The sequence below is a fragment of the Manacus vitellinus genome, unplaced genomic scaffold (genome assembly GCF_001715985.3).
Source record: "Manacus vitellinus isolate BGI_N305 unplaced genomic scaffold, ASM171598v3 scaffold_20_pilon, whole genome shotgun sequence".
Classification (NCBI taxonomy): domain Eukaryota; kingdom Metazoa; phylum Chordata; class Aves; order Passeriformes; family Pipridae; genus Manacus; species Manacus vitellinus.
In genome coordinates, this window is record NW_021939471.1 from 8342178 (window position 1) to 8367412 (window position 25235).

At 37.4% G+C, this 25235-nt stretch overlaps 1 protein-coding gene across 8 annotated transcripts in view; it reads right to left on the reverse strand.

Moving 5' to 3' along the window:
- Positions 1–5566: 5566 nt before the first annotated feature.
- The window catches only part of FAM126B (family with sequence similarity 126 member B), a 47730-nt gene continuing 28061 nt past the window's right edge, over positions 5567–25235 (reverse strand). For 5 of the 8 annotated variants that reach the window (XM_018071757.2, XM_018071758.2, XM_018071759.2 and 2 more), the window contains 9 exons: positions 23787–23966; positions 21741–21821; positions 21013–21128; positions 20152–20247; positions 19147–19263; positions 18383–18470; positions 13950–14109; positions 12603–12770; positions 5567–7846 (listed from right to left, as the gene is read on the reverse strand). In XM_018071757.2, the coding sequence (XP_017927246.1) occupies positions 7242–7846; positions 12603–12770; positions 13950–14109; positions 18383–18470; positions 19147–19263; positions 20152–20247; positions 21013–21128; positions 21741–21821; positions 23787–23966 (1611 nt within the window). In that variant the 3' untranslated portion in view covers positions 5567–7241. The remainder of the gene's footprint in view (positions 7847–12602; positions 12771–13949; positions 14110–18382; positions 18471–19146; positions 19264–20151; positions 20248–21012; positions 21129–21740; positions 21822–23786; positions 23967–25235) is intronic. The other 3 variants (XM_018071763.2, XM_018071764.2, XM_008931107.3) reach the window with 3 other exon arrangements.

A 25235-nucleotide genomic window follows, 5' to 3' on the forward strand; every position in this document is an offset into this window, starting at 1 on the left:
CAGAGTGTGTCAAGTTTTATACATCTCTATTTACAATGATTTAAAATAATTATATTTCTTCTCTGGCAGGTATTTACAAAGTCAATAGTAACTACATTTCACATTTCAACAAGTCAACAGCATGAACCAGCTCAGTAAGACAGTTAAGATAATGGCTTACATGCACCAATAACATGATCTTCAATACGTGCCTTCTTCAGGACTAAGAATGAAGATTTTCCTTGGTCCCAGGTTAAAGGACATCATACAGCAGAGGTCACGGTTATTAAAAACCTGTTTGGTTTAGTCTTTCACCAGTACCGAATCTTGAATGTCTGGGGTTCACACCAGCACGCAGGGATATCCTGGTGAAGAGGGGCTCACACTACCAATCCGTGTCCTTTGCCTTGCCTGTCTGTCCACAAGAAGTGGGCTACGTGCTGCTTATGCTCCTTCTATGAGATTACAGAACGCTAAGGTAGTAAAAATCCTCAGAAACCCTAGTTCAGAGAAACAAACCTAGTATGACAGAAAAAAGTATGAAAATAATCTTTTAACCCTTGCAGAATGTTTCTTTTTGCTAGTAAAACTGACAGCAAATTCTGTATTCTTACAAGGGCAAAAACAGATCAAAAGATTCATTGTCAAGTACAGGAATTACAAATTTAAAAAATGCAGCATGGGGTACCTCAATTAAGTTGTTGGGGTTTTTTAATAGCAAATAAAAGCTACCATAGTAAATCTAAAATGTATTAAGAGTAGCTGATTTAATTATTAAAAATCTTTATTAGCTTTTTCCTGGAATCTTCGATATGAAAAAAATGTTAAATGACTCAGTTTTATTTAATTATATGGTATTTGTCCATAAATAACCAGCTAGTAATATCCATCCCTAAAGTATGCGCTATCTGCAAGAAAACAGTAACAAAGTAATCATTGTTATTATTATTAACGCAATCAAACTGTCTTTTTTCAAAGTAATCATTGAACACTGACACACTGACACACACAGACACACCCCAGTACTAGGAATCTATTAATACTTTGACATGTTGGTTTATCCTGAGTGATTGTTAACTCACATCTACTGTATACTTGAAGCCACAAAGTTTTTACTACTTGCATTTTTCATAAACTAATAACATGAAAGTCTAGCACAACAACAATAACTGCCTGAACAGAAAGAACAGTGTCAATAGCCAGTATTTCTGTCACTCCCAAGTACTTGTTTCAGAACAAAAGGTAAAAGGTTGCTTCACACACACAGTTTTTTTCTGTTTGTGATCAGTTCTGGGGAGGATGAGGACTCAAACACACAGGATTCACTACTGATTTGTAAGGAAGTTTCCATGACAAAGCACCATAGAGACACTTTACCAGGAGATACTCATAAACAGAAATCTTCCCTGACCATTTTACCCACTAAAATCAAAACCTGTGTGAATTCTAAACCACATTTTAACAATCATCTGTTCAAGAGTCAAAATTTAAAATGCTTAAAAAAGTTGTATCAGAATGCAAAGACAGTTTTCTCTAAAACTGCTTACATCTCACCAACTGTAAAACACTAGGAGCTCACAACCAAGTAAGTGGTCAATAAAACCTGATCTCACCACTTTGCTCATCATGCACAAGCTAAAATGTAGGGCAACGTTTTACTGTACAAGGTTTTAATATACATCTGTTCCCATCAGTAGCTCCTTGCAGGAATAGCTTACTAATCCTTTATGATAGAAGGGATAATTTATGGACCCATTTTAAATTCATTTGGTTCCTCAGATACTACCTTTGGTAAAATCTGATGAACACAGTTAAAAAAAAATCAGGGAGAGGTGTAGCCTAGAGAAAAATAAATAAAAGAATGGAAACAATTGTTTTTTTCATTAAATCTTGAATACAGAAAAATAACATGGGACAGATTTTTACTAAATCCTTTTCTTGAAGTTGTAAGGTACTCAGACTTCTTCAGCTTGCTTCTAAACTTCACAGGCCTTGACACCTGACAAACTTACTAGGCAGGTTTATCTGAAATGGCTGTTACATTTTAAAAAATCTGGTTCCGAGATTTATTTTACATATAATTTCATAATGACTATGTGGAAAACCTCATACGTATCAGTCTTGCAAAATCCACTTACTGCTGTTTTCAGGAACAAGCCATGTTGCTCACAGCTCACCATCATCTTCTATCACTGTGGAAGGAGCAAGTACTTTGGCTCTTCAATTGTTGAAGACCTGCGAATTTTGACAGACTGATACATTTATTCACTAACACAACACCCATGTCATGATCTGTTACCCTGAATCACCTACAGAAAAGCTTTCCACAGCCAGTTTATCCAAGTGCCAGGGGGGGAAAAACTCTAAAAAATAATCAAGAGAGATTAAGGCCCATATGCTAGAAACAAAACGCATTCAAAATACTGAAAAGAATATAAAATATTGAAAAAATTTATATAAATCAAGAATGCAATGCAAGTATAGAGGATCTGGCTTCTTTGCTTACCATGCTTGAAAAGGAGTGGTACTTTGCAATTTTAGCCCTGCAATTATCCTAAACAAGAAATTGAAATAAAAGGGTCATGTGTACTCTTCTGATGGACATCAAAAGTGGTTGTCATAAATGAGACCTAGCTAGTGGCTTTAATGCTATATTAAACATGCCAAGGTAGCATTATCTTTGGCAATGAGAGAATTTTAGAATTTAAGGATGATATTATTAGATCTACTAATATTAGAAGTATTGGTTTTGTGTGTAGTACATACATTTAATTCAAACATATTCCATTATATTTTCCATACCTCCTCCAGGATTATGAGCACAGCACCTACACTGTACAGCTTGGTTTCTATGATTTTCTTCAAAAAGTTATTCTTGATTCTCTCTTAGTCTTCAAATTAATTTAAATTTGTAAGCCAAGATAAACAACAATTTCTGGTTTGTGACTGAAGTTAAAATGCTCAACACTTAAGAAAGATAGTCATTGGTTCATGATAAAATAGGACAAGTTCAAACTCTTAGGTTAAAATACAGCCATAGCATAGGATTATCTATTCCAAAATTAATTTTTCAAAATATAATTCTCTGAACATGTTGTACATTAAATATTGAGGAAAATTTCCCTGGAGCTAAAATTTTCCCAGAACACTAATAATCTTCATTCAAGAAGTAAAACAAACCACATAGTATCTGAAGACAAAAAGCGGTTAGAGTTGGGGTCACCCTACTACAGAGTAGCTTTACCACCACTAAGATGCAGGTTTCCCCCTTAATCTTGAAAAATATGTTCCTATTTACATACAGTATACACACAGTTGAGGCAATTGATTGTCAACACGTGACAAATGTATGTACCTACTCACACACAAGTAAACCTCACATGGTGAGAAAAAACCCTGTCCCAGTAAACTCCAGTATTCATAAATAGTGCAAATAAATACTTCGTCAGAAAACATTTTTTTCTCACTATTTTGATGACTGTAGATATGTTAAAGCTAGCAGGAGTACGCTGGAAATGCTGTATTTAAGACCAACACAAATAGTTGTATTGTGAACTACAAATACTAGATCTAATGCCTAGTGGATGCAACATGATGTTCAGCATTTCAGAATGAAGTATGCTGTCAAAAAGCTTCTCCAAATTCACATCAGAAAGCGTGTTCAAAGAAATCTGCATTTAAAATGGAGAGTGATATTGAAGTTTCCAATTGAAAACTATTTAGCAATTGAAAGCAATTTAAACTGTCATCTTGCAACGTTCATTTTAATAGGTATTTTTACTTCATCACTTTGCTGTCTGCAGGATAAAAGAACGGTTCATCTTTCAAACAAAAAGCTGCTCACAATAACACCTGAAAAGGATAATCAAGCTGGAGTTCACAATACCAATATTCTGTATTTTCTTAAAATTACTAAAGCCAACAAAAATGAGTTGCAAAATGGCAGTATATTGTGATGTGTATCAAAGAATATTTAATTTTTTCCTACTTAAGTGTATATATACACATCAGAAAACAGTATCCACACTTCCTCACCTAAGAATTATATGTATGTGCATGCATGCACACATATAGAGGGGGGGGAAATTTTTAAAAATCAGTGTTCTGCTTCTTGTCCTTCTTTTATAATGCTGCAGTTGCACTGAAATATTGCAAAAATCTAAACCTAGTGCCTCATGTCAAGTACCAAATGTTCTAAAAGAAGACACAGCAGAGTGAATTTAGGATGAAGTTTGATTTAAGTCTAAACATTTGTCACAGGTGTCAGAAAATTTAAGTATGTTTTGCACGTTGTTTAGTATTTAACATATGTAATCAGAAAGCCAGCAGATTATTCCCTCCACCCATATACCAGACACTTCTAATTTTATTTCTGCAACAGTACTTTGAAGTGTACTGAACTTAAGTGAGTGAATTTTTTCTACAGTCTTGACACACCTTAGCATAGTTTGAGCCACATTTAGAAGCATTAATGATAAATGTGATACACAGCACTGCAAAGCCTGTTACTACAGCTGGTTTGTGGATATTAGTGATGACTCAATTTGTAAGATAAATATTAAACAGTACTTGGCTGAAAAACAACAAAACAAGCTCCAACAACTGCACTAAAAGGGTAATTCTGAGAAGTTATAGATGTACCACATCAGCCCATAGCAAAAATTATTTTTTTTCCAGGGATAAACTTGAACTCATTTTAAAAAGATTGATATGGAATAGGTATATATACACAAGAACAAACCAAAATAGAATGAATGAAACCATAACAAAAGGCACATCAAAATGAGAACTGTAAAAATATCTTGAAAGATAGTCTGACGTAAGTTTTAGCCAATTCAAACTGACTTCCCAATCTAAAGTCACTAAAGCTGTCTCACTTTCCTGAAATAGTTTTATAGTGTGGGACCCCACACAAAAGAATATTTTTTAAAAAAAGATTGTAAAATTTGATCTGATGCCAATTTAAGCGTCCTAAAACTTCTGGAGGAATGCTTACAATGCAAACAGTAGACAGCAGAGAAACCTTCCTAATGAACAGCTCTACTTTTCAAAATACTAAAATTAAGTAACTCTTAGAAAATTAGCTGATGCTATTGACCTTTTCTTTCCAAAAGATTTAAGCAAATTTCCTTTTTGGTGGTCTCCACGAAGTATAAACTTTGTACTTTCAGCCACGACTTACAAATTGTCCCCACTATCAAAACTTTATTTTATAAAGAAGAGTTTAACCATATACAGCTTTTGACATTTTTACAGAAACATAAGCCTTGCAGTTTAATCTCACTTTGCCTTAGTTCCATCTGTGTGTGACTAGTGTCCTTAAAGATTAACTTCCATTTAGAAGCTGTAAGATTTTCTTTCTTTCTGATGAGTCTATTTACTCTTTAACTGAATTTCTGATTCAGTCCAGATGCCATTTAATTCACTTTATAAATGTATTATATGAAGACCAGGCTTACAAAGTGACTCATCAAACCATAAAAACATCTTCGAATATTTAAATGAAAATGCAAATTTGAAAAAAAAGTTCTATTTGAAACAAAGATTCAAAAGAAAAAAAAACAAACCCACAAAAAACCCCCACAAAAAAACCCAAAACAAACAAACAAACAAACAACAACTCCAAAAAACCCCCAAACCCCAAAAGACATTCAAAGACAGCCTGCTGTTTTTAACTGCTTATGTTTATCCTTCACAGTGACAGTGAAACCAAAGTGCCCACATAAAAAACATAAACTTTCCTGCAGGTTTACAGTTTGTAAACTTCCAGGATATGATACATGACTCAAGCATAGAGAATGAGCTTTCCCCTTTTCTCTCTATCAATCCAAAGAGAGATACAGAGAGATGGAGAGAGAATGACAAATATTCTCCCATGTAACCAGAAATGTGCTTCTAAGCAGTGTTCTCTAACATCAGTACCAGCCAGTGCCCATACACCAGTCATATACATTCAAGGCTTGGCTCAATGGCACGAGTTCTGAATTTTCTAGAGTAGGGCCAATCCACTAAAATAAGAGTTAAAAAACCTCAACAGATTATATATACCAAGGCAATGAAGTGTGATCCTTCTGGGGAGAAAAGGACTGTCAGTACCCCTTTGCACAAACAGCATTGCTAGAAAAGCATTTCACATTGAAGCTTCAGTGTTTCTAGCAAACTATTGTCTCTATCCCTGAGACAGCACCTTGAGAGTATGGTCTGTCTGGACTGCAGGATTCCTCAAATGACACCATGATTGAATTCAGGGACATTGAGAAAGCAGCTGAAAGAGGTGGGGGTGTCCCAACAGCCATGATACCAAAGAAAGCAGCCTGAGAAATACTCTTTACCCGAATACACCTTTCAATTCAGTGATCAGCACCTCACAACAAAAACAACAAAAATGGAGCAGAGATAGCCATTATTTTGTGGGAAAGTAGTGTTTCCCTCCCACTTCCAAACCAAATTGCTTTAACAGCATGGTGTTGTGTAAATTTTAGTCTAAATGCAGAATGACCCTGTGTCCTGGAGGGGAAGACATGTAACATTACAAATGGCTACAACGCCATTAGAAGTGCATTGTAACCTACATTATCAGCTTAGAATCCTCTCTCCGAGGGAAAACAGCTTGTTAATACGCATGTCTCAGTTGATGAACATCAAAAGCTTCTGGGATGACAGACTGGGGGCAGTCAGGAAAAAACTACCCTAATTTTAATGAAAAAAGTGCTGTAGGCAGCCAGGAGCAGCAATGACAATCCCCTCCCCAGAATTGATTGCACAGACTCAGAGAGGTCCAAAGTCACACTAGAATCTCTGAGGCACTCCTGGTTCTGAGAAAGAAAAGTCATGATCCAGTAGTCTTTGCAGTACTGTAGACCGAGAAAACAAACCCGTTTCTATTTCTTAACAAAGCCAAAGCATCATCTCATAGGGATCACATTCACCATTTCCGCCGGTGTCTCCAGTCTCACAGTGTTGAAATGGGACTGATCAGCCTACGATGGATTGCACATCACCCAAGGAGAAAGGAAGGCATGGAAAAAGGCATACAGTACATTATATACTGCTTCACAACCATGTTTACAAGGGGGAAGGAGGATGAAGGTGAGGGAAGAATTATTGCTGTTTCAGTAATACAGTATGATAGCTAAACCAAATCAAACAAGATCACGACAGTCAGTATTTTAACACTGTGGGATGATGGTTCATGTTTTGCCTAAGGATGAACTTGCAGGGGATTAATGGGAAAGAAGGAGTACTAAGGAAGGGAGTCAAAGTTACACCTGGGATATCAGCTGCATATTGAAACTTGGAGATCGAGACTGCTTGGTTAGGGGAGCTCCTGGGGAAAGGAGATCTTTACCTTCCCCAGCTTGGCCTAGTCGGTCCTCCTGTAGGCTGATAGTTGAAAACCGATTGGTGTTGCCAGCTGCCAGACTGGAAAAACCCTCTGTACCAGCTCCAACACTGGAGCCTGCCTGACTGCCATTCACATAGTCAAATGATTTACTGGAGGAAGCACTGGCGGTCCTGATCAGGCTCAAGCTGTTGGCTTTTGGCACCACCTGCCCAGCAGGCAGGCTGAGGTGTTTCTTAGTAGGTGTCATCTCGATTGTGTCTCCAGCCAGGTCAGTGGATTGGTGCGTGTACTGCTTTCGAGCTACTGAATCTCGGGGGCTCTCATTGGATTTTGCTGCAGAAGAGGTTTCTTTATCCTTAGAAGAACGCCCACTTGCTGTTTTCCTTAAGCTGCCCTTCTGCGATACAGAGGATACAGGTTTGGTCCCAGCGGGCTGGCTGCTGAGGGAAGCTCCTGATGAAAATCCTTCATCAGCATCATTAAGGTTCACAGACTCCTCTCTTCCATTTACACCTTCAGCATCTATTAGGAAAAAAAGAAGGAACCAAAAAACCCCCAAACCAATCAGAACACACAGTATGCATTTAAGTTACATGAAGACAAAGGTGTGCACAGAATGCCAAAACAAACCTCATTTGCTAATCCACCTGGATTCCACTTGCTTACATTTTTTTTGATTCTCAGCCAATAATTTTCCTGCCGTGTTTAGCAGAATAACAGTCTAACAATAAGTGCTCTCTGAGCCTGATTTGCCTTTCATCTACATCACTTTTATCAGTCAGAGTATCGGTCCCAAACTTTGCCTATAAAACAAGTAGAATTAGGTCCCATTTGGCTGATTTGTTTTCTGTCTGTACATACTGTTACCCATTCTCCTCCTACATGTGGTTAAAAAAGGAGACAAAACAAAGCTACCACCCCTTCAGATTTCTATCCTATTTTGTGGCAAGATCTAAGCGTGTTCAGGATCTCTTCCAGGCAGAGTAAGTTCTGGTGAGTGCTCAGTAAGCTTCAGAATTAGGCTACTTCCTAGGCCAGCAACGTTCACAATGTTCCAACAGAGGTAGCTGGCACTTCAAACAACGTGACTACACTTTCTATTGAAGCTTAACCCAATTCCTAGTTCTCTCTCATCCAAAACTCAATCCTCCCTGCATTTCCAGCAATCCCATCTGGGTGTTTCCACCATATTACTTTTATCTCAGCATCTAGATTTTTCAGAGAAAAAAACCTGAAACCAAACAACCCTTGTATTAAGAGAAATTTAATCTCTGAAACACTTCCTGTTGTAGAACAGGCACTGTGCTTTTGACTGAAGTATGAAAGAGAAAATAAAAACCTGACAATCTTATTTCTTAAATCCTTGTTTTCAGGCCTATTATATGATTAGGGCTGCACACACTTTTTTTTAATAAATCTTATTCAAATACTTTTTCTAAGCTCCAAGTACTCAAAGGAAGTTATTGTTTCAGTAGAAAACTGAGCAGCATTCAAATTTCAAAACTGAAAATGGAGCTAGAGTTTTTGTTCCATATATCTTGTTTCAGTGAGAAAAAGGCATAAATTTTAACTGTGTTAGCAAAAAAGGAGGTATTCAGGTTATAAGAATTTTGCTTTTCTTTATAAAAGCTGTAGAGCCTGATTATGTGCAAGAAATCTGCAAAACCTATGGATCCATCCCAGCTAAAGCCACTGTACTGCTCCTACTGTCCAACCCAGCTTGCTGCCAAGCAAACACATTTAAATCTTTTTTGTGGAATGGGAAAAATGTGGTGGCAAGTATTTAGGAGATTCTAACATTTGAGTGGAAGCTCATCCTTTCATGCTGACTGTTAGATAAGGAACATTTTACATTACAGCAAGCAGAACAGACAGAGCGCTCTCAGTGTGGTTGCTGCCTCTGTGTAGCAGGAATATAGCCTGATCCAATTTCACATTTCTGAAGTGTAATGTAAAACTTTACAGGGAGGTTTTATTACTCTGCTTTAAATTTAGTACTTCTTTTCAGGAAATTTTGCCTTGGAATTAACATTACTGTGTATCAGCTTACAAAAGATACACAAATAGACCATTCTCAGAACAATGCAATGAGAGATTATTCTATAGTTTTATGTAGTTCTATTTGATTCATTAGCCTCCCAGAAACAGAAAGCTAATATGGTTCATGTTACTGCAGTCTTCCTTCCTTGGTAAAGCCTTTAGCCTTAGAAAAATAAGCTTCGGTTTCAAGGGTTATTATTAAAGTCTAGGGTGCATTACTTGCTTCAACTTCTGTATCCGTATTTAAAATACATATACTTTCCCCCTCTCCTGCCCACCCTGCCTAGCTGAACTAGCCTTCATGTTCTTCTTGAGACATAAGTGTGTTTTCTTACACTAAACACTGATATATTTAATTCACAATCCACAACATTTCCATTCCCTCCTCCAACCTTCCCACACATAATCAAAGATGCTAAAAAAATAAGACATAACTGGAACATACCAAAAGCAAGACCACTTTTTCAATTAACCAACATTTACATTTCTTTATATCATCATGCAAAGCTGGATGAAAGTGTGTTTGGTTACAAGCAGCAAGAGTAGCAGCTGAATTCCCCTCTCAAGCCCTTCTTATTCAAAAGAAAGATATGTAACTTGCAAGAAGATATCTCCAGATAACACAGCTAAGGTTTTTATTATTACAAGAACATTAGTAATTTTCAAAGTTAACGTTAAAACACTGCTGTGTAATGGGACATTCCTATTCAGGGACAGTGAAGCAGAACAGTCACACTGAAAAAGTGGCATTTTACCCACAGAATTTAAAGACAGGACTGAGAGGGGTTGTTGCAAGCTTTTGGATGCTGCAACCATACAGGTGCCCAGGCTGCTCAGCAGTGCTAAAAAATGAAGAAGATAGAGAAGACAACATGCAAGAGAATTTCTGTCTAGTCAGATCCACATGCTTACAGAAGTTCTCAATGGGATTAAAGTAATTCAGCAAACACATTCTTTCCCTAATACATGGTATTTTTCCTCTACAAACTGCCCTCAGAAACAATAAAAAAATATTTTGAGTCCTTACATACTCTGGGAGGAAAAACAGGATGATGTAATGAAGTTTTCTTTTTTTTTTTTTGTTCCAACAGACCAATAAGAAAATTTTAAAAAGAAACAAAAATTAAAGATCCACTCCCTTCCAAGTACTCTTCTACTGTAAGGCCAAAAGAGAAAGACACAGTGCAACCCAACAGAAATCATATCAATTGCACCACAGTGTGTACTCTAGGTTCTCGCTGTTCCTTATCAGAATAAATCTGTCCTCAAATAATTTGCTGTTTGTGCGGATCCACAATTAATGCTGTAGCTTTAGACACAATGTCCTCCACTGACCCAAAATAGTGCACGTAACCACAGCTGCAACCACCTGCAAGCAGAATACCTTGTATGGCATTACTGAGTCATTCTTGAAATCTTCTCTTTTTCTACTTATTGGGTCAAAACACTGATCTGAAGAAGGGGTTTTATACACCTTTTGAAAATTACTTTTAGTCTGTTTATCCTTCCTATACCTGGAGGTTGAAAACTCACTAGAAGTGATCAGTCTTTTATTGTATTGTTTGACATCAAAACGATATTAAGGAGAGGGAATTTTCTAGCTGAAATTTTCTGTGAAATCAGCATCAGTAAAATAACAGACTCCTATAAATGCACACACAATTATACACTAATAATCAAGTCAAACTCCATTCCTTGGCCTTCTCCCAGATGCTATCAACTGGAGAATTCAGTTTGCTCAAGCATGTAATTATACATTGCTAATGTTACAGAAGTAAATGGTATTCAAGCCATTTCTACTGAAGTAAAGCATGTGGAATGATGCCTTATCCAATATGCCAAGTTGAAACAATGTCTTAGAACAAGTTAAGACTAAAATGCAGTATCTCTATCGACTTTTTTCCCACTTCCTGTCTCTTACAGAAAGTTCTCTGCAGCTCAGGACTTCTCTATATCCTTCAGGTCATGCACATGCAAAGATTAGTAAAATGGAGTAAGACCAACTGAAAAGTGAATTTAAGAGAAGACAGGATCATTTACTGAGCATGCTCAAATTCACAATGCACCAAGCAGATTATAAACTGCACTAAATATGTTTATGCCACGATCTTCTACAGAAGCATGACATCTTAATTATTGATAGTAACTCTGATTAAGGGTAAGGATTCTGTGATAACACTACATTAAATCTTCAGATTATCCAGATTATTGTTTCCTGAAGAACAAATCTGAAACCTATGTAGCTCATATCTGAATGTGTAAATAAATCTCATTTATGATCAACTGAAGTCCTTATAGAGGCTGGAAACACCAAAGGAATGTTCAGATAGAGAAGAAGACTTAAGATAGAACACCTGAAAATATATTTAGCTAAATCTACAAGAAATTAATTCTCATCTCTGAGAAGAAACGAATCAAGTTCAGTACTCAAAAACACCTTTCATTGAGTAAATCATCTTTACTCAAAAATTAATAGATGAACTTAAGCAAAATAAATTTCCACCACCTACTCTATTCTTGGCTGCAAAGCAGACATATGAATCCCTACAGCATTTTTGTGGACAGCACGACTGATAAGAAAGCAGCAGTTGTTTCTAAAGTTTTAGAAACATGACAATCTGTTTTCTTCTTGAAAACACAAGCGCTTTTTTGCTACTTGTCTTTAGAGAAGCCAGTTCTAAATGAGTTGTCATGTATGAGTTTTCAGTTAAAGGATGACTGACAAATAAAACATCAGCAGTTGTATTCATCTTAGATAGGCTTGACTTTTTTCATTCTTGAAAATTTAAAAACTGCAGACTAACAAGACACCATTGCAACTAAGTTGTAGCCAAATCCATTCATAGTCTACACGGTCTACTTTTCAGGATTAGAATCGTGCTCATCTGGTGCATTTTGTTCCTTCTTAATATTAGATTAAACATGCTCAGTAATGGAAGGTTTCCAAGCAATCCCAAAGCTCTTGGCTATTACCCCTGTCTTTCTTTTTTTTTGCCATGCCAAGCAGTCTTTCACCACACAGATGCAAGCCCCAGGCCAGCCCACGTGATAACAAAAGGTAGTACCTGACCTGGTGTTAGGTATATAGGGGGTGCGTGTATTGCAAAGAGAAGCTAATACACCCTGGGATAGCGGAAACACACACTAGAATGGAAAGAAGTTCTGCTTGGGGATAGGGAGCCAGGATCCTCCTCCAGCAACTGCCTCACTGACTTCTGCCTCCTCATCTCTGTCCTACCCTCTGTGGTGGCTGCTGCCAAGGTGGGCTCCGGGAAGCCATGCTCAGGGGTCCTGCGCATCAGCACCTCCCCCTCTTGCTCACGTTTGATCCCTAGGTCTGTGGAGCCGTGTTGGATCGGTGAGCCAGGAATGCTTGAGTCAGCCTCGTTTGAGAAGTCAAAGCCATCTGGGATTCAACATATAACATTTTAGTGCTTTTCTGTTTCTTTCTTGGCATTCCAACCCAGGCAGGGAAAATAGAAGATTTATGCGGACACGGAACAAACACAAAACACTACCCATGCTTAGTTAAACGTTGTCAGAACATCCACAGAAAGGGACAGGTGGGCTGCACTGTAGACCAGAAATGAATATAATGGCAAGTACAGTGAAGAAAACATGACCCAGAGTCCTGGAAACAGAAGACTTGTTGTCCTGGACATTCAGCTGAAGACTAGGTCATCAAATCCTTTTGCACATGACAGAGAAGAATAAAAGAGAATAAAAGAAAATAAAAGGGCGAGGGGGAAAAGTACTACAGGAAAATATGCAATCCCTGTTTTCAGATTCTTTTATCCTCAGTTTATTTTTAGGTTATTCTGCTTTTTAGCTTTGTCATTTTATGCAGCTTTTTTAAACCACGGTTTAATACACGGAGCAACAAAGCTTTACAAGTATGTCAAAGTGATTTCAAAGCAAGCTTTTTGCTACACCTACACTGAAGATGTCATCACACCAAGGTAAAGATCACTATGAATTTTTTTTTTTCTTGATACAGTCAAGCACACTTCCATATGATGTAAGTACTCATTGAGGAAAAATAAAGATTAATTCTAAACTAAACCTATTTTATGGTCCCCCAATAAACTGGGCCATCTGATGGGAGCATGGTGTTCAGTTTTTCCCTCTCCCGCTGCCATCATTAGCTTTAGACAGCTGGAATCCTATCGAGGTCTGTATATTACCATTCATTCTCTGAGTTATTTATGATGGGAGGCAGATGAGTTTTAGTGTGGATTAAACAAAGAACTCAAATTCTAAGCCACACTTTACCCCTACAATTTTGTGCTGTGTTACATGGAGAAAAAAAGAAGTCTTATTAAACATTTCCCACCTTCTCCATTTTCTCACCTACCTCGTGGTTTATTTCCAAATCATAACCAAAACAAACACCCCAAATGTTCATGTTCATGCAGTGCTCTGAAGATGTAAAATATTATACATTATTATGGAGTACCACTTTTCAAAAACAAACAAACAAAAAACTCCCCCAACTGTTCTGCAAACATTCAAACAGAAGCCAGATTACAGTGATGATGATGACTACAGTACACTGTAATACCTGCCCCTGTCAGAGGAAGCTCACCTTCTCTCCTCCAGCGATGACGACGGATAGAAGCCGTTGTAATCGCACTCCGAGAAATCCTCGGCACTGTTGGAGTAACTTCTACTTTCAGTACCTTCTGGCCTTCTTGTGATGCATCAGGAGCGTCAAAGGGCAGCGAGTTCTTCATGGCGTTTGCAACCTAAGATAAAAGTAAAATGCTGTACTACTACTATCCTTGATTGCACTAATGGCAATATTAGATCTCTTGCTGGATACAGAAAGGAGAACAACCAAGAATTGTTAATCATGCCAGATCTCCTTAAGATGGATGGTGCCATCCCCAGGATTCACAGTTGATAACTACATTGAAAAGCTCATCAAACCCACTCCCAAAACCGGAGTTGAATTTTCTCAAATTTTTTGAGGTAATTTATTTTGTTCCATGTTTGCCACCTGTAGTGACAGAGATAACCTATACAGGAAGGTCTCCATCCAAAAGAGACTGCAAAATGACAAGAAAAATACCATTTATGCTTCATGACAAGAGTGTCATAAAACTAAGTCATAGGCCAAGCCAATGCAAACAGCCTGTAGCCTGGTGCACAGAGGGACAGGGCCAGTTTCCACCACACCCTACCCCATACTGCCCCCCCCCCCAAAAAAAAAAACTCAAACAAAAAACCCCAGCAAAACCTAACCAAGGAGATTAGAATTCAGGTACATGCAACATTTATTTTTTTAAAAATTGCAACCTAAGCAGTAAGCATCAAATTACTATTCATCTTTGTTAGACCTATTTTTTTATTGTAATAGCCTAGTGCAAAGTCAGAAGTTTTGTTTTGCAGCTTTGAGAAGAACAAGTGACCTCTTTTGGCTTTGATGTTTTAATTGCTTCTTTACATTTCCCATAAAATGCCTTTGTGGGATTAGAGGTTTACTTTAAAAAAGAAAAAAGCAACTTTCAGAAATGTTTCCTAGTTTACAAGTAAATTGCTCAAAAGAAGTCAACTTGTGTAACACCACTTGGAAAGCTCTGGGTCTCTATGGCATGTACAATGTTCTACAATAACAAAGTTGATGCACACGAAATATTACTTAAAGCTTTAAAAAAAAAAACAAACCAAAAGTGCAACCCACAAAATGGACACACTTTGATTTTTCTAAAATCTTACTGACATTATACAACTAACCAGTAATAAAAATACCAGTCCTAGGGGACTGGAATGGCAGCCATATAGCTGATCCTGATCTCCTGCTGCCACTGTGATCCTGTAACTCTATATTAAACATCATTTCCACTGCCTGCCTGTCTGACTTCTAACCAGCATGAAAGATTATTAGCACCACCACAGAAATACTCCTTGTCATTCTGCCTTCCACTTGTCCAACATTGGTTTTCCCTTTGCTAACCAGTTCTCAGCCTCAACACTTGTTTGTGAAGTGCTCTCCTATTCACACCTAGGTCCTTTTCCATGCCATTTCCTGAAATGGTACAGACTGCAGTCACCCTATCACACTACAGGCTTGAGAAATTCATTTCTGCTGACTGAACCAAAACAGATCAAGTTCAACATTATACAACTGTTTGCCTTCTCATCTTCTACTCACTGGAGTTGCTTCCTGTTTGGAATAGGTACCCTTATCAGTATGGGAGGGCAGAGGGATGATCAATCTAAAAACTGGTAGCAAAAGGCTTCTGTAACAGAACCAGAAAAGTGACAGAGCATTTCTGCTCGTTAAACCTCTTAACAGCTGGCCTTTTCTAACAGAACAAATTGTACTTCTGGGGTCTGAGAAAACCATATGGAGATAAAAATCAGTGCAACAGTAAATCTTTGAAACTATCTAAACAACCAGTCTGAATGAGTCACAGTCCTTATCAGACCAAAAAAACCATCAAAACTATGATCTTGCAGGATGCAAAAACACTTGTTCACAATGCCTGATCCAGCACTGAAAGGCAGGAAAATAAACACACAGCACAATTCAGATTTGGCAAGCCAAGTCTGCATCAATGACAAAGGAGGGTTGGTTCCAGGCCAGACATCCACTCTTGTCTACCAGAAAGGAGTTCTAACAAAAGAACATTCAACAAGAGCAGCTAAGTGCATCAACAAAACACACCAGATAAAGGTGCTGTCACAATAGGGATTTGCTGATCCATGATTCTTGTGTATTGAACTAGGAAACCTCTTGTGTCTCTGCTGTGAAGACAGGGATTTCTGTCTGAAAAGAGTGCAGAATCCTCAGTTCAGAGGAAAAGACTGACTGGCACTGGCCTACTCCTCAGGTACAGGCTGGTAGTAATTCTGACTCTTCGTGATTAGTTTGCCTCTGCAGAAACTCCCAGTTTCCTGACTATGAAACCAATACTCAGGGTTTTGTTAACAGAGGTACTTTTGTTTACCCAGAAAAGGTCTTTCCCCTGTGTTACTTCCTGCCCTTTCCAGTACAGTCTCTGGGTAGCAGTGGTAGAAGACCACTTCTACATTACAGGTATTTCAAACTTTCTGATGCAGCTGTTCCAGGTGGCATTCTTTGTTGTTATTCGCTGGTTGGTTGGGTTTTACTTTTTTTTCCTCCAGACAATAAAAGTCTATGTAAGTAAGAGCATGGATCTACTATACTGTCAAAAATATTTCTCCAAGAGACATACTCAAACACAGGGACCACGATGTTTCTCATTGTAATGATTACCACTGGTATTCCCATAATTACACAAATACCTTCAGTAGAGATATCTAAAAATAACTGTAATATGGGCAAATATTAAAAGGAGTTCAAAGAATTTGCTGCTATTAGGAAATCCTAGGCAGAAGCTGAACTTGAAACTTTTGCCTGTGCAGCATCCCAGACGATATTTTATTTAGTGCTAGTAGTTTTAAGTTTAAAATATAGAATTTTATAATGCTGCTAAATTATACACCTCTCCTAAACAACGAAAGGAGATGAAAGAGCTCCAATCTTTGAAAAAGTCAAATTGCTTGAGTATATAGCATGAGGGCAATTATTTTGTAGAAGTGACAATTTTGTAAAGCTGCTTTTTAGAAATTTTAGTAAAATAAAAGAGGAAGCAGGCAATGATCAGAGTACCAAGAAGAAAAATTCCTCAGATAGACCTGCGTGCATATACAGGAAAAACCTGACAACTGGGAAGGGGTAAAAATTGATGATGTCGTGATGCCATCAACACCAGACAATTGGACTGAAAAGTAATAAGAGCTCTGGAAAAAAACCAAAGACATTCTAGAAGATTCTTACAACTAGAAGATTCTTACAATTGTCTCTAAGGACAAATTGATTAAAAATGAACAATGAAGACTGAAAATTGTCATATCGTCCAGTTCCAGATCCTCCTACACATCTTTTAAATCCTTGATAGGTTAGCCCTATTCAGCAGGTTCAATATTTAATTTAAAACTTTCAATCTGCTGGAGTGATGCGTCATTTCCAAAAGGAACCAATTATTACAATAATTCAATGGATACCAGGCATTTTAAATGCAGCAGTGTCAGAAAGCCTGCAGATAAATTTTACAGTCAATATTAATTTATCAAGAGAATAATTTCCTGTAATTTATTTCAGAAAAGAGTGATCTCAGATTGCCACATAAATAGATTTTTACCAATTCACTCTTTCAGTTATGTAAAAAGCAATGAAATTTTATGACTGTTAGTTCGGAGGAGAACTAAAGGCTTCTAGCCACAATTCTGATGCAGAAACCGAAACAGCAGTCTATTTTACTTTATTCCCCTAATTTTCCCTGTTCTTTTACTTTTCATTCCTACGTGACACAATTCCTCCTTTCTGTCAACCTTCTCATCCTTCCCAATCCCATCCACCTGCACCTAGCACAGTTTCACCACTTTCCTCATTTATTTTCCCTCTTTTTATGATTAAAACAGCAAGTATAGTGAAAACTGAAAAAAAACCCCACCCCAAATCCAAGCAATAAGAACTACTCCACTTTATCGCTGCTTCTCTAAAGAAGGTAAAGTTTAAGATCTGTGTGACTTTGATCAAACAAAATCTGGTATTGACTCTGGAGATGAAGCTCCTTTTCAGGTGCAGCTCTATCCTGTTGTTGGGTTTTTTTACTGAGTTATTAGTTAAACCACACAGCTTATTCTCAGCCATGAGGAAGGTCTAGAAGTAAACAAAACACCTTTTTTGCAACCACTGTCCTATGACATATAATTATTCAGTTAAGCTTCTTTGAACCACTCATCAGTAGCTTATGCCAAAACAACATAAACATTTTGAGCCAACTGTAACACATTAGAAAATTCTAGCTTTCAGCTAGAGATCCCAACACCACTCAAGCAGAAGAAGTACGGTATAAACAGCTATGCTGAACAACCACTCACATTTGATACTGCAGTGAATGGCCACAAAAGCTCTCATTACCAGTATGGAAACACATCCATACTCCTCTGAACCAAGCCCATAAATTGCAATGGATTGTTTCTTACCAGCAGAGGCTGTGAGTAGAGTTCAAGCTGTGCTCTGTAAATTATGTCCTCCAATACCTCTTGGCCAAGTTCCCACTGACCATTATATCTAAAAGTAAAGATAAATATCTTTCACATCTTATGAAGACAAACTTGTCCTTTTTCTGCCCAAATCCTGACCTTAACTTCTTTGCTTACATAGAAAATTCATCAACTGTTTGTACACCTCAACCCTGTCACTTCTTTTAAAAGTGGAGACAAAACATTTTTTTATTAATCTTGTTGGTATAACAAGAAAGCTGTTCCCTGTCACCTCCAAGCATGACAAAATTGATGCCATATTCAGGACAAACTTAAAAATAAAATTAAAAAAATGGGGTCAGTATGTAAAGGTTAATGCTACCAGAAATGGATTTTTGCTGCCTCAGATCCTACCGACATCCTAGAGGTCTGCATTTCATCAGTTTATCTTGGCATCCAAGCTCATTATGTTTGTGAACAGAAGGTACCCACTGGTAGTGGGAACTTGGGAAAAGATGAAACCAGAAGCCTAACTCTCTTTAGCAGCTACTGCTCACCCTTCGTCACCTAATTCAGCGCTCACAAAAATATTTTGAAATCATCGGTTCACTGAATAAGCAAGTGATGGGAAATACACTCATCGAGTTATAAACTCGTGTTATGAGTTTAACTATTTTTTTCAATTATAAAACAACTGGCACTTCTATTTTGATTCATGTAAAATCAGACCTTTCTCTTTAGCGAAAAAAGCCCCATCCACTTACATGGCATAATAGACACCTGTGAGCAGCTGTACCATGAAGTCAGGGTCTAACACCACTCTACCACAGGGTTCTTTCCAGCGTTTCTCATGCTGCCGTGGAAATCCACTCACACACAGCCTGAAAAAAACCAACATTACAAGAAAGTGTTAACTCCACAAAGACTAAAATGTCTTTATATAACAGAGATTTTAGTTAATTTTCAGATTTATTTTTCAAAATATAAATACACAACACAGAAGGTTCTTATGTTCCCTTCCTAACCATTACAGCAGTTTTGTAACAGTGCCCTGAGATGTGGCTTGCTGATAATTCAGTGTTATTTTCCACGTAGCCATCAACCCCACTTGTTTTCTTCAAAACATTTTCTTCAATCAGCTTCTAAGGAATGAGGGTGGCAAGATGCTTTCTACTGCCAGCCACCAGGCAGAAGACCCTCCCCAAAATTCAGTAACTGAAACCAATTTTCTTTAAAGGAAACATTTGAGCGGTACAGAAGAGAAATATGTCATCTCTCATCTAATGTATGATGACAGCATGCAATCACCCTTTACCTAAAGTTAGATAACACAGATACTATATTCTTGAGAATTGCTCTTAGCTGCCTTCTAAAAAGTACTTCTGCCCCTTGAAAACAGGGCCTGCCTTCCCATATACCGCCTCCATAAAAACCAGAATAATTTATTCTTTCAGTTTACTATTTGAGTCTTCATCATGGAAGCAATGCATGGCCACTAATACATAGTAACTGCTGCACTGTTTCCAAAACAGAAATCCCTTGCATACAAAATGTTCTCTCTCCTCTCTACTCAACGAACAGATCTAATTTTCAGATGCAGGAAAATTCAACGTGTTTGGCACACTTACCATAGCTATAACTCGAGTGAAAATGATGGAAGCATACCAAGAACTAATCCATTCCCATCAAAAAGCATCTTTTTTTTACTGGATGAATATTTAGAAGCCTAGATGCTCCCTGAAAGACTATTTCAAAGGCAAGTGTCTCACCTGGAACCCATCGTACAAAGTGATTGGTAAGAAGAAGCAGGCATATAGACAATAGCAGAATTGTAGCATAGCATAAGAAAGCTCAGCACCTCAAACCTAGAAAGAGATAAGAGCAAAACCTTGCATAGTTTAAATTCTTAATATTTCGTCAAAATTCAACCCAAAAAGTCTACAATTCAGTCTCAAAAAATACCCCACAGGAAAAAGCATCAGAAGTAAATACACAAATCCTTAAACTCTCTTTCATTGGTCATTAACTTGAAACAGGCTATCAAAAGGTCACTATAAACAGTTAAAATTATTATTACTGAAAGCCATTAGCATACACAGGAACTACTAAGGAAATGGGATATGGTATAATATTTGGACAAAATTATAGAACTGGAAATGTCTGCAATACATTCAAAATTATTTTATCAGTTTTCCCAGAGCTGTCTTTAGACACAGGTAAAGCTGGCAGTCACTAAACACCAGGGCAATTTCTTTCACCCCTAGTTCCATCTATCCACTTAGCTCCATTCCCCCTCTTCCTTTGGAAAAAAAAGTTACAGCCTCAGATACAAAGCTGAATTTTGTTATACCTCAAGGAAAAACTGAATAGCCAGCCATAAACCCAAAGATATTCCTTACCTACATGGAAGTGACAGAGAAGTTACTTTTCTAAATTAACTAGTAGAAGAACATAAAAATTCGAAACAAAGGGAAAAAAAAAACATTATACCTCAAGATTACCAAGACGCTCTCTAGATTTGTTTCCAAGCACTTAATGCTGAGAAAGGACTGATCACATATATTTGGTCTTAATGTTTAAGGACTTGCCTCCCTAGTGAAGCACATTGAATGTTAGAGCACATCACCTACCGGTTCTGCGCTGTGAAGGTTTCTCTTTGAGGATGAAGATCACTGTAAACTACTCTGATTAGATCATGCTGACTTAGTGCTCCTTCAGTTAAAGCCATGGATCCAATAGTAGAGGGCTAGAAGTAGGTGGTAGGAGGAGGGGGGAAAGCAAAGCATAAGTAAAAGGTCCCCAAAAAACTCCTGACCACTCAAGGCAAAAGACACATTTATATTGTTATCTGTAAAAACGAAGATTATTCCAGAATACAGTAAATCTAAAAACATTATCTAATTTTGTTATTATAAACAGCATCCACACTTACAAGCAATAGAGAGGTGAGAGCAATTTTCCACTTTGCTTCTTACATATCCATTTATAGTAATGTTGTCCTAACCACATAGACTTTTGTCCAAAAACAGTAGAGAAAGAAAAACACAATTCCAAGTTCTAACTGTATTAAGGAGCTAGAAGGAACACTTCTTTTATACCAGCATATATACTAACTACAGCCGCAACTACAACACCACTAATCTTTGTTTAAAATGGGCACTGTCAGCAAAGATTTTTCAACATTTACATTCCTTTTCTTCTACTAATGCTATTGAATTTGATTACACTAATTGTAAAATACTGACACTGAAAACTTACTGCAACAAGATGCATCTAAAATAGCCTGCGGCATCAAATGGATCCAGTTTTCATTCCTCTAATAGATCCAATTCTAATTTACCACAGCAGTTCTCCTTACCTCATGATATATTGAGGGTTTAGATAACGAAGGGATGGTGAAAGACAAAACTTTGTTGTTTCCATCTTTGTCAGCAATTTCCTGCATTAAAAACAAGACCAAAACCCAAACAGAACTAAGGATATAGGACTTGGAGTAACTTTCAACTCTTAGAAGGTATTTCAAAAACATGTCCTGATCTATTAGCACCTCAAGGACTCTGTGCATTTGCAGAATTATCAGCAAATTTACATACAAATTTAAGACATGGGAAATACCTCTATCACGAACTGCTCTGTGGAATCAGCCTGCAACACTTTAGAAAACCAGCCCTGGCTCCTTGATTGGTGTGACTTCAAACACACAAACAGGAACAAAAAAGCTTTTCTAGCCCACCTTTCCATTATAACATTTATTTATAACAGAATTGCACAGAGGAGCAAGGCTAAACTTCAAGCCCAAAAGATACTGACACACGAGGGCTGATGAGTCACTTGCTGACAGCATTTCATAATAAATGCACCACAGAGAAAAGGTGAAATCAAGGGGACTGGCAAAGTTTCCTCAGGCATCCCATCAGTAGGAAATACACAGAGTGTTCTCTCAAAAGGCTTTCAGACTGGCCATATTTTATAGTTGCTAGGCTACTACATAAGCAAACCCAGCAGTTTTTAAAGAAAATATACTAAGAGCAATTACATAAGACTACCCCAAAAAGGAGTCTAAAATCGTGCCTGTGCACTCTGTACAGCAAATTTTCAAACAATAAGCTCCAGTCATTCCAGCTTATGCGAAAATTTAGCCCGAGGTAACTCTGTACTTGCAGCAGGCTTTAAGGATTACAACAGAAGGGCAGCTGACACAATTTAGCAGAATGCAAAAGATCTATCCCTATCTTTCATTTTCCAAGTACTGAGAAAATAACTTCACTCCCTTGGTCTCAATATATATGCACAAAAATATCAACTTCATTAAAGATAAAAAGTAGTGGGAGCCATTGTCCATTTTGAGGTCTCTTCCCGAAACTGGAGAGAATGGAAAAATTACTGTCCTTAAAAAATATGAATCACTGACATGACTTGTAAAGGAACTGCAGAGGAACCTTCATGAGAAAACGGGCAAAAAGATAAACATGCTACTTCAATCCAATAAACAGTACTAAAAATCAGCAGTTTCCAGTGCTTTTTTTCTATCAGAATAAATCTAAAATATTTAGATCTTCCAGTTGTTAGAGCTGATCTACAAATGCCTAACTATAATATATTTTATTTTTAAGAATCACAGTTTGGCTGTTCTCTGTCTTATCATGTGTAGAAATATAATACACAATTTAAAGGAGGAGTTTACAATGATAGCACAGGGAAGGACTATTTTTCACTAGAGTATGTTTTAAGGTGCTGTAACACAGAAATTCCCATTAGAGAATGCCTATTGTGGCAGTATTGCTGAATTTATCAAACAGCCTTATAACACTACAAAAGTAAACATTTCCAGGTTAAGATAAGAATATAAAACCCTATTTTTACATCCAACAGTCAAATTTAATAATTTATTGTTATTTTTACTTATTCTTAAAACCACAGTTCCCCTCAAGACTCTGACTCAAATGTACACATGTATGTATCTAAGTGCATGCAGAGTGGTTTCACCTTCAAATTACCCTTAAAGACACATTCAGAGTAAGTGGGAGAGTGTGGGAAGTGACACATGAATACTTATCAAACATATCAGCCTGACAATCATAGAAAGCTGTATTTCGGAACATTAAGGAGGGCCATCTATTTCCTTACAAACACAAGTGTATAACAGTTTGAGAAAGCCTACGAGGTGATCCTTTTCAGCAAAAATGTTTTTCCCATAAAAGATAACTATAAAATATAAAAAATATTTTTGCAAACGCATCCTTACTAAACCTTCATTACATTATCCTTTTCTCTATGTTAAATATGCTTTCATTTAAGTGTATTTTAATTTTAAAGATGTTGTTACAATAATTTACTTTATTCCCAGTGGTCAGTGATGCAAAACTTAAAGCCTTCCTCACCCATTCCCACTCATCTCACTTACCAAGTTGTAAATGCCAAGCAGCAATGCTTCAATGCAACCATTACTCTGCCTGTCCCTGCTGGCAGTGAGACGCAGATATACCCAGATCAGCTCTGGCAAAAACTGCAGTGTGAATCTCTTGAGCCGAACTTCAGAGCTACGATAAAGTTCAAAGAGCTGGTGGCAAACAGGCTCCAGGAGCTGTGGAAAGGCAAAAAAGCTAATGACTTACTTGTAGGCTTCTCCAATAAGGGAGAGTGAAACAGCAAATGTAGGGGCTACACCATATAGCCACCACAGCTATTAAAAATTACATTCCTTGATGTGAGTGAATCAAAATGGTATCTGCATTCCTTTTAAGGAGATCCATAAGGACAGGGCTCAGGGGAACTGGTATGCAGTACTGGGCAATGTGGCTTTACTGCAGCCACTACCATGTGTGCTTTGAGAAGATTATTCTCTAGGGCTGTCAGTATGAGATTTATTTTCTATACAGGTACTAATCTATGGCGTGTGACAGACACGTGGCTTCAACTATGTGCACCATAAAACTTTAATAGTGCAGTTGTAAGGTCTATAAAAGTATAAAGGTTAAAGATTAGCTGCTAATGATAAGTCCATTGACAGAAATACAAATTGATTTCTTACCTACAGTTTTTTAGTCTCAAACCCAACAAGTGTGCATATGTTTATTACAATGCAAAACTGATCTTTCCATCTTGAGCTGCACTTCAGGTTTAGTACAAGAATCAAAAAAAAGCCCCTATCAAGTCAGTGGGATATAAGCACAAGATAAACCTGTCACTTTAAGAGTCTACAATGCCAAACCAATAGTCAAGATGCATCCATGGCATTGTTAATGAATGTCAAACGGTCTCATCTTTTCCCACACCTAATCAAGTTTTAATACTAAAACCAAAAACTGAGGGAGGGGGGAATCCCTCCCAAAATTAAAAAATTTCAAGACAAATTTTTGTAAGGCTTGTGACCATTATCTAACATTGCATTCTATTAAACAGAATGACCTAAGGAAAATACTTATGGGATTCAGTGTCCAAAAAGACAAAGGCATACATGTAAGCTAAAGCATCTATATTAATATATAGAAGAGTTACAGAGTCAGAAAACAGAGGCCAGAATCTCTAACAAGCCTTCTTTCTAACAGTACATGCTTTATGAAGCTTGCTTATACATACACACATAAGATATAAAACATCAAATTATACATGCTTTTAGAGCAATAAAAACCTTACATTTGACCAACACAGTAGCAGATGTACTGGTGAGACAAAAAGGCATAAAGAGGAAATACCCAGTGCAGAGTAAATCAGATAAGGCACAAATGACTCCTCTTTCACTCCCAGGGATATGCACCTTAGGACTTTCAGAGCAGAATATTTCATGGACTTTGATGCATTCTTTTTTCATTAATTTGTCTATTCATCACAATTTTAGTACCCAGAATTTCCT